The sequence below is a fragment of the Mixophyes fleayi genome, chromosome 4, assembly GCF_038048845.1.
Source record: "Mixophyes fleayi isolate aMixFle1 chromosome 4, aMixFle1.hap1, whole genome shotgun sequence".
Taxonomy (NCBI): domain Eukaryota; kingdom Metazoa; phylum Chordata; class Amphibia; order Anura; family Limnodynastidae; genus Mixophyes; species Mixophyes fleayi.
The window spans coordinates 52,243,702-52,259,649 of NC_134405.1; the positions used below are offsets into that span (position 1 = coordinate 52,243,702).

At 34.3% G+C, this 15,948-nt stretch overlaps 1 protein-coding gene across 1 annotated transcript; it reads right to left on the reverse strand.

The window, feature by feature from the left end:
• Positions 1–12,806: 12,806 nt before the first annotated feature.
• LOC142149804 (nodal homolog 3-A-like) lies at positions 12,807–15,508 on the reverse strand. The gene is made up of 3 exons (XM_075205110.1): positions 15,033–15,508; positions 14,021–14,754; positions 12,807–13,630 (listed from the first exon to the last, which is right to left on the reverse strand). The coding sequence occupies exons 1-3, from the start codon at positions 15,289–15,291 to the stop codon at positions 13,472–13,474; spliced, it is 1,152 nt and encodes a 383-aa protein (XP_075061211.1). The 5' UTR covers positions 15,292–15,508; the 3' UTR covers positions 12,807–13,471.
• Positions 15,509–15,948: the final 440 nt, after the last annotated feature.

Consider the following 15,948-nt stretch of genomic DNA (forward strand, 5'->3'; position numbering starts at 1 on the left):
TTGTCCAGGTACAGGTAGGTAGCGGAGGAGTCAGTGGTCTGCGGATAGCAAGTTGTACCACTGTTGTGATGGGAAGACTTGTCCAGGTGCAGGTAGGTAGCGGGGAAGTCAGTGGTCTGCGGATAGCAAGTTGTACCACTGCGAGGAGGTGAGGAGTTGTCCAGGTGCGGATAAGTAGAGTAATAGTAATAGTCTATGGCTGTATGCATACAGCTGGAAAGTAGAGAAGCTTGTCCAAACAGATATGCAGGGTAACAGCTAATAGTCTATAGCGGGTATGTATACCGCTGCTGAGTAGAGAGGCTTGTCCAAAGCAGATATGCAGGATAACAGCTAATAGTCTATAGCGGGTATGTATACCGCTGCTGAGTAGAGAAACTTGTCCAAGGCAGATATGCAGGATAACAGCTAATAGTCAATAACAAGTATGCATACCGCCGCTGAGTAGAGAGGCTTGTACCGGTGCAGACACAGCAGGAGAGCTGGGAGGCTGTAGCGGGTATGGGAACCGCCGGTGAGTAGAGCAGGTAATAAAGCAGGAAGCAGAAGACACGAGCAGCAGAGCTAGGAGTCTGTAGCGGGTATGGGAACCGCCGATGAGCAGTGCAGGTAATCCAGCAGGAAGCAGAAGACACAAGCAGGAGAGCTAGGAGTCTATAGTGGGTATGGGAACCGCCGATGAGCAGAGCAGGTAATCCAGCAGGAAACTGAAGACACAAGCAGGACACAGGAAACACCTTCAGAGACTCACAGGGAGTGAGAATCAAGATCAGGCAACGATACAAAGGCCACAGGTGCCTTAAATAGGGAGAGGTGATTGATCCACCAATTAAGTTAAAAGCAAGGTCATAAGAGTTCAGGGATCCTGCACATGCGCAGTCCTATCAAGATGGCGGACGGCCGCGGCTCAGGACAGGCGCCGGCAGGAAGGAGAGAGAACCACGCACAAGAGCAGAGGCACTCACGGTCCGGTGAGTGACATTAGCAATGGTTATTCCAGAAATTAGTGATAATCCCATCTTGTAGTAGTAAAAGAGTTATTGATAATTTACCTATGTATGGATAAAGACAAGCAAAATAAAATCCACGTTGCCTATAGAGTTGGGCCCACGTCTCTTTATTACATTATTATTCATGGTTTAGAAATGTACTCGTGTCACATTTTTGTTTTTTTATTCTTATTTTATGCAGATTGTGTCTTATTACCTCCTATAATATCACATACTTATCCATATATCAGCCACAGCAATTTGTGACTGACATAGGAATGTATTTAGTAAAAAAAAATCCAAATATTTTAGTATTGAATGTGAAATGATTATCTTCATTGATTTACACTACAAAATGCAGGAATGCCCAACACAAACAAATAAAGTTTTCCAAAATAGAACTAAAATATAAAAGTATAAATTTAGTCTAGGTATACACTGGTAATTGCAACACGCTTGTTGTTGAAAGTTAAAATACACATCTAAACCACATTGCGTTAAATATGGATTTAGTTTGCCTTTAGATGTGTCGCCAGTTAATTCACTCCTGTTCTCCTTCTGCTAGTTTCCCTGTTAGCCCTGCAGAAAATTATGGCAGTTCAGCTCACGATAAACCAGGACAAAGTAAGACCCATTTTGTGGTCTCCTTAGGATCACATTACAATTTTTAAACCCCATATTAATTTGTAATCACTTATTATTTTTCTTTATTTTCTTTTATATTTCGCTGACGAATTTTAGAATTGGAAACGAACTATGGATCCAATTTATTCCCTTTTAAATTAAGAGATAGATATTAAAAGTTAAATTTAAAAAAATCCTCTAGGTGCATCTTAAATAAATGACATCCTTCTCTTTACATCTATACATAAACAATACAATGCCTTTGAAATTGTTCTAGACTGTTTCAATATGTTCAATTGAGCAGGCACATGGCACTTGAGTGAAATATCTGAATCAAGGAATTCCTATCCCATCTAATTATCTTCTACGGACTATCAAGTGTTCCAGTTAAGCATCCAGGGAACATTATTCCCTGAGTGTATCCCTCTTAAAGAGAATCAATATCATTATCCATACTTTTACGTATGAATCTATTTGGCATTAGTTATTGCCAAAAAAGTCTCTGATCTCCCCTTTATTACAGTGCCATTACCCATACTGACACTGACCAGTTCTGGAAACAATATGGGCTCTTGGAACATAGATAAAAGGCCTGGATGATTCGCCACTGACTCTCCCATATAGTCTGTGATGCATTAATAGTTGCAATGGTAGGCATCTAGAACAAAAGAAATGGAACATGATATTCTGCAAACAATTTGAATGATTCTGAACTCCCTCTGGAATGGACCTGGACTTTCTCTGGACCTGTTGCAGCTTTTTTTTTGCATCTATGACAGTTTCCTCTGGCAATGGCAGACTCCCTTTTGGAATTTATAATTAAATCTGGGAGCCTGGCAGCTTTGTCTAAAAACCTTGTAGCTCCCCCTGATATATTGACTGCTATTTTGACAAGACAGGTAGCTTTCTCTGTAAGATTGGCAACTCTCTCTGTCAGACATGCAGCTTTCTTTGTGAGACTTGCAGATCTTTCTACGGGATTGGCATCCCTTTTCATGGCCTATAGTCATATGTGAAATAAAAAAGTTTTGTTTCCTCAAATAAGTTATACAGTGTCCATATTAATGAATATCTTTCCCATATAATAATAATAATAATACTAATTGTTACAATAACTCACTAACCGGCCTCCCGGAAGGGTTCTTTTATTTATCTTTATCACTTATTTTTCAATCTTTACCACTTTTCTTTATTTTTAAAAAAAATTCCGACCTTATTTACACCTGGTTATTTGATTTTAATATAATTTTCAATAAATTTGGTTTTATATTTCCCAATGGACTGGAGTGCCTCATTAACCAACTCCTTTCAGGTGATCCTTTTCATCACTTGTGTCATTTAGATATAGCCTTTAGTTGGGAGAGCACCCCCTCATATCTAACTTCTTAATTTTTTCCCTGAGGTAGAAGTGATGAGGAAGTCTTAACTCTAGAGCGAGATGGGATTATCTTCTTTTTCTATGCTTAAAGTTCTCCAAGAGAAATAGAGATGTAGAAACTACATATAAAAAAGTGATGAATATTTGATAAAATTATAGTAGTAAGCACAAAATGGATTTCAACAGTGCAAAACATGATGTTAAATAAACTCCCTAACTGAAACCTTCAAACTCCAATATAGCACAACAAGCTACACCTTGCAGACAAATTAGCACAAGTAGTTGTGTTCTGAAATTACTCATAATTACTCTTTACAGAATAGTCTTACAAATTACTCCAAAATCAAACGAGATAGATAAATAAGCAAAATGTTAATTACAATAAACATTTTAGCTTCAAGGTCTTGTAAACTACTTTTACTTAAAATAAAACATTTTACCCTATGAAAACACTCACAAAATAACTTTAAAATGTTAGTGATCTTTAAACTAAATTATATATGGTACTATATTTACACTACCTTAAAGCAAAACCACATATTATTAACCTTGAAAAAATTATTTCAAACATTTTGTTATTACATTATGCCTATTTTACAGAACATTAGACATCTGCTATTTGATACATGTGAATGTAGGTATCACTTGCAAAAAATCACAAGGGATTTAAATCTATTTACTTATTTGTATAATTAGACATCAAAACATATATTGAATGATTACATTAAAGAAACAAATCTGATGTGCTTTTATCCACTCGTGTATGAAACACCTAGGTGTCAACATCAAACCATATATTAGTGTTTCACATGGCCATATTGAATAATGTGATACTTGATCAGTGTAATTGATACCAGGATCAAAGTAAATAAAAGTTTCAGAGGAAAAATAGATCATGGAAATGTGAACACATTTTTTTGTATTTAACTTTAAATATTTTTTGAGGCTCAAAAGTGACATTTTAAAACCCAAATTATTTCCTATAACATTTTCCACCTGGCCTTAATATTTTTAAACTTTGTTGTTCATCATTGTGCATACCTCATAACAGATATATGTTACAAAAATTAGGTCCAAAAACATGTGTAATAAAAGCTTTCAAAATAAGAAAATATTCTGCTTTAAACCCATAGATGTAAACTTAATTACAATATATATTGCCAATAAACCTACTCAGACATTAAATATTAAAATATATTTTTTCCGGCAAACTATTTTTATTGTTAGAGCAACACCTACAGCGCATAAGAGCATAAGAACAACGTCCAAGTAGAAGTAAAATATTTAGAACGATTCCCATATTGCAGACATACCCTGGTCCACTATATAATTTTGAATATGTGACAGTTTTGAAAAATTTAGAAATATTAAATTCCCCTTTCCCAGTTTAAGATATTTTAATCAATGTTTTCAAAATTTTGGTCATGGAAGTACTAATAAATTAACTATACATCAAAAATTTGATAATCTGATATTGAACCTAAAAATTCACGCAAATAAGAAGGCAAAACATTCAGCATCAGATATGCAAAAATGCCAAAGGAACAGAAGAATAGAAAAATAATCATCTGCATTAATTATAATCTAAATGCTCCATTAAAAAATAGCGATTTTCCCACATGAACAGATTTTAAAAAAGTTAAAAGTTGCAACTGACAACTATATCATCAAAGTGCTTCAAGGGTAATAGAAATGTAAACATGAAATATAAAAAGTGAGAGAGATGCTATAAAGATATAGGACTAAGCTCAGAATGGACTTAAACTGTCCTAAAATGTTCTTAAAGAAACTTCAAATTCATAAAATTAAATTGAGTATTAGCATAAAAATGAGGCAAGAGGAGCTGCTTGTAAGCTTACAATCTATGGGAGCAAAGAAGTATCATACATGATGTTAAGTGTCACAGATTGTAGATTGGTCCAGCCAAAATGTAATGTGATAAAAGTGCTTACCGGGGCTATATGATACAGTCACACAGCAATGCTGGTTTGGAGGTAAAAGATTTTATATATATATATATATATATATATATATATATATATATATACACCAACTAGCGACATAGTCTTCTCCTTCTGGCCAGTCCTACACTAAATATAAACCAGGATTCAATGTGAATTTTGAGGTGATAATAGCTATGCTATATAACAAAATTGAGGTTTTAAAGGCAAGTACTCCCCCAAGCCAAAGCAGCTATTACACAGCTGGTGAATCACCTGGCACACATTGGATAGTGAGGTTAGCTACAATACGGGTTTGCTGACAAAACCCAATTTTAACATTAAAAAGGTTATAAAGTGTTGTGCCCTACTGCAAGTACTAAATAAATGTACAGAAAATAAACTGGGGTACAAGAGGGATGTGACCACATTGTGTAAAAAAACACATTGTTGCTCTGCACTCACCAAAGACATTTTTAATGCCGACATTATCTACCGACTTCATTCTATACTTCAAGCTCAATTATAAACAGGGAATGTTGGATCCACATATTGCAATACATGTGAAACTGACCAGTCCATGCATGTATTGTAATATATGAAGCTAATATTGTTTTTAATTAAGAGTTCAGCTTTAAGTATATTAATAATGCCTGAATTGGGTTTACACCCCAATTGCAGCCCCATTCTTTAATGAAAAAAATTATTTATATATATATATATATATATATATATATATATATACTGTACACACATAAACCCTTTTGTGTTTATTGGAAAATAGACATTTCAGCTCTCTATGATAAGGAAGTCAAATAGAAAGTTGCAGAGCCATTTATATACCCTAGGGCTGATCATAGTAATTAAAATGATTACCAATCTCACCTATGCATATATTTTGAATTATTGTTGTATTACTAATGTCCAGAATTTGGTTATTTAATTTATCTCTACTGTATAGCTTGTTTACGGACCCAATTAGGATATGATACAACTTTGAATTGTGTTAGTTTAATTCTCAAAACAGAAGAGTAAATATTCCAAGAGAAAGTTCATGATAGTATACATACACAGTATATACTTACTAAATACATGTTAATATACAGTAGCATAATACTTTTTTTTAATCTACTTTGACAGCAGTAATTAATAAGAACCAATATAAAGTATTTCATTGTATTTATGTTATATACAATATTTTGTAAGATTCAACTTGGAAAGCTTTTCTTTCAGAAACATTTTATTACTAGTCTCATTAGCATTATAATCATAAAGATGTTTGATCCTCAACCCTTTCATACTTTGTCAAATGCATGTCAAAAAGTCATAGGTGTGAATATCACGGGTACCTCAGTCTTCATCATTATATAAAGTCTTATACAAGTTCTAAATAAATAAATAAATGATATATACATATGCATATACATATGCCAACAAGCGCAGTTATGTTCATTGCTGTGAAACAGCACCCCCTACTGCCTAAGTTGTTTTACAAAATAGTAATTAATTTTGAACCAAAAAGCTGTAAGAAAAGGAGAACCATTTTGTCTTCTTAATTATCGCTGGATGGAGTACGGACACAAGACAACATGATTTACAGCATCCATAGTCCATCCAGTGTTTTCTGTGCATGCCTGTGTGTACTGCGCAAGCATTCTTCATAGGGATCAATAATCCTAACTTCCAGCACAATTTACACCATGTTTACCAAACACAGCTCGGGCGGAATGGACATGGAAGATACCTGTGTGTACGAGCATATTACAGTCTGATGTTCGCTTAATAAGATTATACACTAATTTGTCTTGCAAGCAGCTCCTCTTGCCTTATTTTTATGCTAATTCTCAATTTAGTTTTTTGAATGTGAAATTTCTTTAAGAACATTTTAGGGCAGTTAATTCCATTCTGTGCTTACATCTATATCTTTATAGCATCACTCTCACTTTTATATTTCATTTTTTTTACATTTCTATTACTCTTGAAGTACTTTGGTGATATAATTGTCAGTTGTAACTTTTCACTTTTTTAAAATCTATTCATGTTGGAAAACTGCTGTTTTTTAATGTAGCATGTAGATTATGACTACTGCAGAAATGTATTTTTCTATTCCTTTGTTCCTATGGCATCTTTACATACTGTATGTGATGCTGAATGTTTGCCTTTTTATTTTCGTGAATTTTTAGGTTCAATGTCAGATTAAACACATATTTGCTGTATAGTTAATTTATTAGTACTTCCATGACCACAATGTTTGAAAACATTGATTGAAATAGCTTAAACTGGGGAAAAGGGGATAAAATATTTCAACATTTTTCAAAACTGTCACATATTCAAAATTATATAGTGGACCAGGGTAAGTCTGCAATATGGGAATCGTTCTAAATATTTGACCTTTACTTGAACATTGTTCTTATGCTTTTATGCTGTAGGTGTTGCTCCAATAATAATAATAGTTTGACGGGGGAAAAAAATATTAATATTTAATGTTTGAGTAGGTTTATTGCCAATATATATTGTAATTAAGTTTACATCTGTGGGTTTAAAACAGAATGTTTCTTATTTTGAAAACTTTTATTACACATGCCTTTGGACCTAATTTGTGTAACATATGTCTGTTATGAGGTATGCACAATGATGAGCAACAAAGTTTAAAAATATTAAGGCCAGGTGGTTTTTAAAATTGTTTTTTAAAATGTCACTTTTGAGCCTCAAAAAATATTTAGAAAAAGTGGAATGCAACAAATTGAGCACATTTCCATGATAATTTTTTCCTCTGAAAGTTTTATTTACTTTGATCATGTATCACTTACAATGATCCAGTATCACATTATTCAATATTGCCATGTGGAATGCTAATATATGGTTAGATGCTAACACCTGGGTGTTTCATACATGAGTGGATAAAAGCACATAAGCTTTGTTTCTTTAATGTAATCATTCAATATATGTTTTGATGTCTAGTTATACAAATATGTAAATAGGTTTTTATCCCTTGTGATCTTTTGATACCTACATTCATATCTATCAAATAGCAGATGCCTAATGTTCTATAAAAAGGCATAATGTAAAAATAAAATGTTTCAAATATTTTTTTCAAGTATAATAATATGTGGTTTAGCATTTAGGTAGTGTAAAGATACTACCATATATAATATAAATTAAAGGTCACTAACATTTAAAGTTATTTTGTGAGTTAAAAATATTTTATTTTAAGTAAAAGTCATTTACAAGTCCTTGAAGCTAAAAAGTTTATTGCAATTTACATTGTGCTTATTTGTCTATTTCTTTTGATTTTGGAGTCATTTGTAAGACTATTCTATAAAGAGTAATTATGAGTAATTTCAGAGCACAAATACTTGTGCTAATTTGTCTGCAAGGTGTAGCTTGTGGTGCTAAACTGGAGTTTAAAAATTTCACTTAGGGAGTTTATTTAACATCATGTTTTGCACTTTTTAAATGCATTTTGTGCTTACTCCACTAATTTTATCAAAAATTCATCACTTTTTTAAATTTAATTTCTACATCTCTATTTCTCTTGGAGAACTTTATGCATATCAATGTCAACTGTATCTTGTAATTAGAAACTGCTGTATATTTTTTATTTTAGGTATTTAGAGTATAACTATTGAATAGGAAGTTGTTTAATATTTTTGTATAGGAAACTAAATATTTTGCATTTTTAACTATGATATATGATGAAGATGTCTTTTGTTTTGGAATACTCCATTTTTATATTCTTTTTATATTAATCAACGGAATTTTTTTAAGATGAAGGTCATAGGTTTGTCTTTTGAAAAGAATTATAGAAGGGAATAGTTTGGAGGTATTGTTTAGGATATTTAAATAAGGGAAACAAATAGTCCATTGAACTGAAGTGCAAACAGAGCTAGGACAGCATAACATTTTACAAGGTTAGCACACATGCAACAATCTAACAGAAAATTGCATATGGCTAGTAAAATATACTTGTTATAGATAATAGCTTGACCAATCACATAGTTTGGAGAATTGCATAAATAGACAGGAGAATAAGAATGTAACCCTTGGACCCAGTGTTCACCTCCGTAGAGAGACTGGGTCCAAGGAGTTGGCAGAGAAGTTGGAGCCACCAGCAGAGGGGGTACACCCAGAGCTACCTCGAACACTGGAATCTATACCATCTAGAATGTCCGCAGAGCTAGAACAGGAGGTGAGGACAGATGCCATAAATCTCAGAGAGATGGAGGAAGAAGAGGAGGAATGTGGCCATAATGGACATAGGTGAGGTCATTGCTGGCATCACAGATTCGCCAAGAGGAGATGATGGGAAACACAGAGCAGTGCAGCAGTGTCTATTGTGCCTGCTGGAAAAACGAGAATTCACTGTGAAAAAAAGTATAGATGTGACAAGTGCTGGAAGGAGAGGCAATGACAGAAAGTGCAAAACCATACTATAGACTATAGGCAATGAAAAGGGCTGCCAATCCTTAGAGATCTGCATGTCTCACAAAGAAAGTTGCATGTCTGACAGAGAGAGTTGCCAATCTTACAGAGAAAGCTTCCTGTCTTGTCAAATGAGCCACCAATATATCAGGAAAAGCTGCAAGGTTTTTAGACAAAGCTGCCAGGCTCTCAGAGTTAATTGTAAATTCCAGAAGGGAGTCTGTCATTGCCAGATGGAAACTTCCAATTAATAAAAAAAAAGCTGCAATATTTTCTGATGGAGTCCAGGTCCATTCCAGAGGGAGTTCAGAATCATTCAAATTGCTTGCAGAAATTACTGTTCCCTTTCCTTTGTTCTAGATGCCTGCTATTGCAACTACTAATGCATCACAGCCTATAAGGGAGAGTCACTGGAGAATCATCCAGGCCTTTTATCTGTGTTTCAAGAGCCCATAAAGGTTCCAGAACTGGTCAGTGTCAGCATGAGTAATGACACTGTAATAAAGAGATCAGAGACTAATATTTTTTGGCACTAGCTAATGCCAAATAGATTTATAGGTAAAATATGGATAATGACATTGATTCTCTTTAAGAGGGATACACTCAGTGAGTAATGTTCCCTGGATGCTTAACTGGAACACTTGATAGTCCTTAGAACAGCGTCGGACTGGCCCAGCGGGCTACCGGTTAAACCACCGGTAGGCCCAGCTACCGTACGGCCACACCCCCTTTTACCAGTGGGCGGAGCTTACCGGGAGGCCCCTCACGAGGTCCCCGCTGCTCAATTAATATCTCAAGCATTTGGACACACTATATTTATTTACTCCAGTACACAAGGGGTGTTCCCTGTGTTCTTTATGTGGGCAGGTCTTTTAACTTTGGCAGTCCCTATTGGCTGTTTGGACCTCAGGTCCTTCCGTTTTTCTTATATATATATTGTTTAAAGTTTTATGCTGCCATTTCACTAGTCCTGAGGAAGCCCGCCTGAGCGCAGGTGAAAAGCGTTGACCGAAGGGATGGCACTTCTTTTCTAATATTTTTATATTTACATGTTTTTGGCCGAGTGATTTTGAGGTTTTTTCACTATCCAGCTGTAAGGACCTGAGGATACTATAGAGCCTTTTGGACGGACGGCAGAAAGCGCTGCCTCTGGACATTTCCGGGGACTGGTTCAGTAAGTAACAATGGCATATGTGGACTTTGATCTATATACTAGATGTTAAGCGCTGCATGGAACAGCATATGTAACGCAGTATTGAGCGGTGGATTTCTTTTGACAGTTTGCTCTCCTTTAACCATTTTCATCTGGAAGCCCTATAGGGTGGAGATCACTATTCTCTCTACTTGGAGGATAATAGTACATACAACCATGTGTACACACTAGCTCACCGGCCTATTTATATTTTTATTTTTTAATTTCAATTTTCATTTTTGCATATCCTTTTTTTTGTTTTGGTTATTCATTTATTTTCTACCTGTTCTTATTTTGGATTTTGTTTTTTTTTTTCTTTTCCTTTTGTATTTTTATATATGCATATATTTTTTTGATTTTTCTGTTTTTGTCTGCAGACTTAGTTTTTAAATTCAGTTTGTTTTCACAGCATCATTGTTTATTCATGTATCTGTTTCAAGTATATTACAATACATATTCACTCTGATTTACAGATTGGTCTCTGCATTCCATATTTATACTTAGCGCCGGGGAATTTCTGTTGTTTGTATATTTATTAATTATTTAATGCTAGGAATGGTCGTGGGAAATGGATGTATTAAACGTAAATGATAATAATTTATTGCTGGGACTGTTTGGAGGGAGGGTAATAGGTTTATTTATTAAATGGGAATACTATTAATTTAATGTTGGGGTTGGTTAGAGGGAAATAGATCTATTCATCAAATGTGAGCACTATTACTTTAATGTTGAGGCTGGAGAGAGGCCTAATTATTAAATGTGGGTGCTGTTTATTTAATGGCAGGGATGGTTGACGCTTCTAAATGTACTCATTATTTTTTCCAAATAGGGCCCTCAACATTCCAGGATCCAGACAAGCCGCAACTAAAGAAACCAGTAGGCACAGGTGGTAAAAGTGATAACAACAACAGGTAGGACAGTCTGTCAAATGTTCTGAGATTTTAGTGCAGGCTTGGCTAACCTGTGGTACTCCAGGTGTTGTGAAACTATAAGTCCCAGCATACCCTTCCAGCAATAAGCTGCTATATATTGGCAAAGCATGCTGGGGCTTGTAGTTTCACAACACCTGGAGTGCCACAGGTTAGCCAATCCTAGTCTAGTGGGACAATCATGATTTTTGGTGACTGTTCTGCCCAATCTAAGGGGCAGGTCAAGACTGTGTATTCTTTATACACACACTGCATTCTTTATATACTGCACTAAGGTGTTAGCTGTCCTTCGTGGACTGACCACTCCCCCTCTAGTGTCTGATCCCGCCTCTATGATGGCTGACCACACCCCCTTTGGTGGGCCCCTAGTGTTGCATTCCCCGGTGGGCCCTTCATGCCCCAGTCCAACACTGCCTTAGAAGAAAATTAGATGTGATAGAAATTCCTTGATTCAGATGTTTCACTCAAGTGCCATGTGCCTGCTCAATTTAACTTTATTGAAACAGTCTGGAATAATTTCACAGGAATTGTATTTTTCATGTATAGATATAAAGAGAAATTATGTTATTTATTTAAGATGCAGTTAAATGATTTTTTTAAATTTAACTTTTAATATCTATCTCTTAAATTAAATGGAAATACATTTGATCCATAGTCAATTTCCAATTCAAAAATTCATCAGCAAAATATAAAATAAAATAAAGAAAAATAATTAGTGATTAGACATCAATATATGGTTTAAAAATTGTAATGTGAGCCTAAGGAGACCACAAACTGGGTCTCACTTTGTCCTGGTTTATCGTGAGCTGAACTGCTATAATTTAGTGCAGGGATAACAGGGAAACTAGCAAAAGGAGAACAGGAGAGAATTAACCTGAGACACATCTAAATGCAAACTAAATCCATATTAAACGCAATGTGGTTTAGATGTGTTTCTACTTGTATTTTAACATTGAACAAGCGTGTTGTAATTACTAGTGTATACCTAGACTAAATCTATACTTTTATATTTTAGTTCTATTTTGGAAAACTTTATTTGTTTGTGTTGGACATTCCTGCATTTTGTTGTGTAAATCAATGAAGATAATCCTTTCACACTCAATGGTTAAAATATTTAGATATTTTTTTTTACTAAATACATGCCTATGTCAGTCACAAATTACTGTGGTTGATATATGGATAAATAGATGATATTATAGGAGGTAATAAGACACAATTTGCATAAAATAGGAATAAAAAAACAAAAACGTGACACGAGTACATTTCTAAATCATGAATAATAATGTAATAAAGAGACGTGGGACCAACTATATAGGCAACGTGGATTTTATTTTGCTTGTCTTCATCCATACATATCTCAATGCTCAAAAACTCATTTACTATTACAAGATGGGATCATCACTAATTTCTGCAATAAACATTGCCAATCACTGGAAATGTAAGGAGTACATTGAAATTCATTTCAGTAAATTGGGTGCAAGATGTATTAAAATTTCCATTATTTTATAAATACAGAATGGACTACAGAGATAATTTACTTTGTATAATAATGCAACAAAAAATAAGCAGATAGATATGAGAGATATGACATGTTAATATGCAGTGTTTGAGCATATTGAGCCATGTCTATTGGTTATAGATATAATCGGGATTTGTGGTTTTTATTATATGTGAGGTTTAGGTATTTTTAAAAATATTTTTTTCACAAAAACGAAAGACAATATAAACCCTTATTTCCAGCCTATAACGTTAAAAAAAATCACAGAATATAGACATACAGTATTATTGCTATTTTATTTAATATATACAAATGACAAGTTAAGTTATACAACACATTATGTCAATGGGATACAAATCTTAGCCAACATACCTCAATTTGAGGAACTTATTAATTTTTAATTTTTTACATTCTGCTTTTCATTTATTGAAAATATAAATGTAATCCCATCTACAGCACTTTTCCCCCAAAACTGAAAGGCATAACACGTTCACAGTTCTCAATTCAATGTTCCATTCAAACCACAGTCTTCAATTATCATGTCCTCAAGGTGTCTTAGCACAAGGTTGTTATTGTCATAAAGAAGCACAGACATTGGGCGCATCTTCAGAGGAGCACATGACGAACATTCCACTCTCTGCGAATCCTTCACAAGGCTCTGCAAAAACAAAACACAAACAATTTTAATAATTCATCACTTACTGCCCAAATGTTTAGTGACTGTGAAATATTCAATGTACAGGTTTTAATTCTCTTGCTACTGTAGATCTAGAATATCGAATATTTGTAGTGTACAAAATAAATGCAAAAAGTATTATAATCCTACCATCAACAACATTTGAAATTAAATAACCAGAGCTAGCCAATGTGATATATAAACTAATTAAGAGACGGAGTTAAAAAAAAGTAATGCAGAAATCTCTGAGCAACCTTCTAACCTTTCTCTAGCCGTCATAGGAAGCAAATAAAATGCAGTTCCTTCTATTCTACATTATATTCACATGAGGTGGAAGCTGGTAATTAAAAAACTGTACAAGATGGATCTTACCTTTATATAGTCATAGTTTGTCGTCTTTGACCTTTCGTTCAGTGGCGTATGGCAGGTTCCCTCACACTGGTAGGCATTATACTTTTTTGGATAGGCAATCCAGTTGCCCCATCCAATCTCCTTGATGTCAACCACCATGTCCACTTTCCTACACAAAGGTTTTTGTTCTTCCACTTGTGAAGATTTTGTATTGCCTGGGTTGGTTTGCTGTTTACTTGTTCTGGTTCTTTTGAGTCTATGTAATCTAGCCATCATTTTAGGGTTTATTTTCATTGTTTTAATGAGACTGGGAGACCTGGTTTTCAAAGATGACCTGTCCTTAGTAAAGAACACAATGATGGCTTGACCTGCAGTGCTCTTATGTAGAGAGGCAGGATCTGTATTTGTGATGTTTTCTGAATGAGAAGCTACATTGTCTCTTTCAGGTCTAGCTACCGAGTGTGTATCTGCATGGATGGCCAACTTATTTCCCCATTGAAGATTCTGCTCCATCATCTTGGTGACATTAAAAGATTTCCAGGACGAATGCTGTTTAACTGGTATATGTGTCGTGATTGATCCCAAGAAGAATTTACCCTGACCCTTTGTGGTGTGGTAGATCTCTACTGTGATATTGCTGGATGTATTAAATGATGGGAGATGAACTCTGAGTTCAACGAAACGTAGTTCCTCAATTCTGGAGATAGGAGACAGGTCAAAAGTCAATGACCAGCGATTATCCTTTACAGTACAATCTGAAAATGAAAGAGAATAATGCATTATCAGTAAATATACATATTTTATTTCAAAACAAACCCATTAGCATTGTTGTTTTCAATCACTGTAATTGATCTCAGTAAATGCATTTCAAATCCAAATTATTTGTTTATAATGTGAAAATAAAATCTTTTAGACAATAACTTATTTTGTAGAGCAGAGCGACACACAACAGTAATATAATAAATACAAAAATGACAATACTTAAAAAGAATAAAGTACCAGATGTAAGACTATAATAAAGTGCTCTACTCACTTTTTGCAGGTAAACTCTGGACAGTGTCGGATTCTTCCAGCATTTGATTTTCTGGCCTGTGAAGACCTTTGCTTTTCCTTGTGAGACTTTGATAAAGATGAATCATGTATGGAGGGATGTTCGCTCCCTGTGGATGGCTGTTAGCTCCTGGAGGAGAAAATCTAGATGTATTTTCCTCTAAAATAATAGAAGGCCTCCCAAGTACAAAGCAGATGGATGTAAAATAGAAGATGATCTTCAAGGCCATGTATAAAGACATCTTCTGCAATGACTTGACAATCTGTAGCTCAGGAGATGCTGACTGCTCAGATGTTCTCCAAGACTGAAATGAAGTTCTAAGGATTCCCAGACTTTATATAATGGTGAAGACTGAGTTACTCGTGATATTCACACCTATGACATTTTTTACCTTTGATTTGAGTTTAAGAAAGGATCAAAGAATGAAAGATCAACTTTATGATTATCATGCTAATGAGACTAGTAATAAAATGTGTCTGAAAGAATAGCTCTCCAAGTATAATCATACAAAATATTGTATTTAACATAAATACAATTATATAATTACCATGATCAGCTTTTAAGTAAATAAACAGTATGGCACCTTTCCATTTGACTTTTTCTTCAAAGAGAGCTAAAATCTTTTTTCTAATAAATACACGTGTGTGTGCATATATATATATATATATATATATATATACAGACCAACTAATGACAGAGTCTTCTCCTTCTGGCCAGTCCTACAGTAGATATGAATATGAATCAATTCTGAGTATATATATGTATATATATATATATATATATATATATATATATATATATATATAGTCAATAACCTCCAAACCAGCATTGTTATAACAATTTCAATTTGGCAGGACCAATACGCAGTTTATGACACTTAATCTCACGTATGAAACTT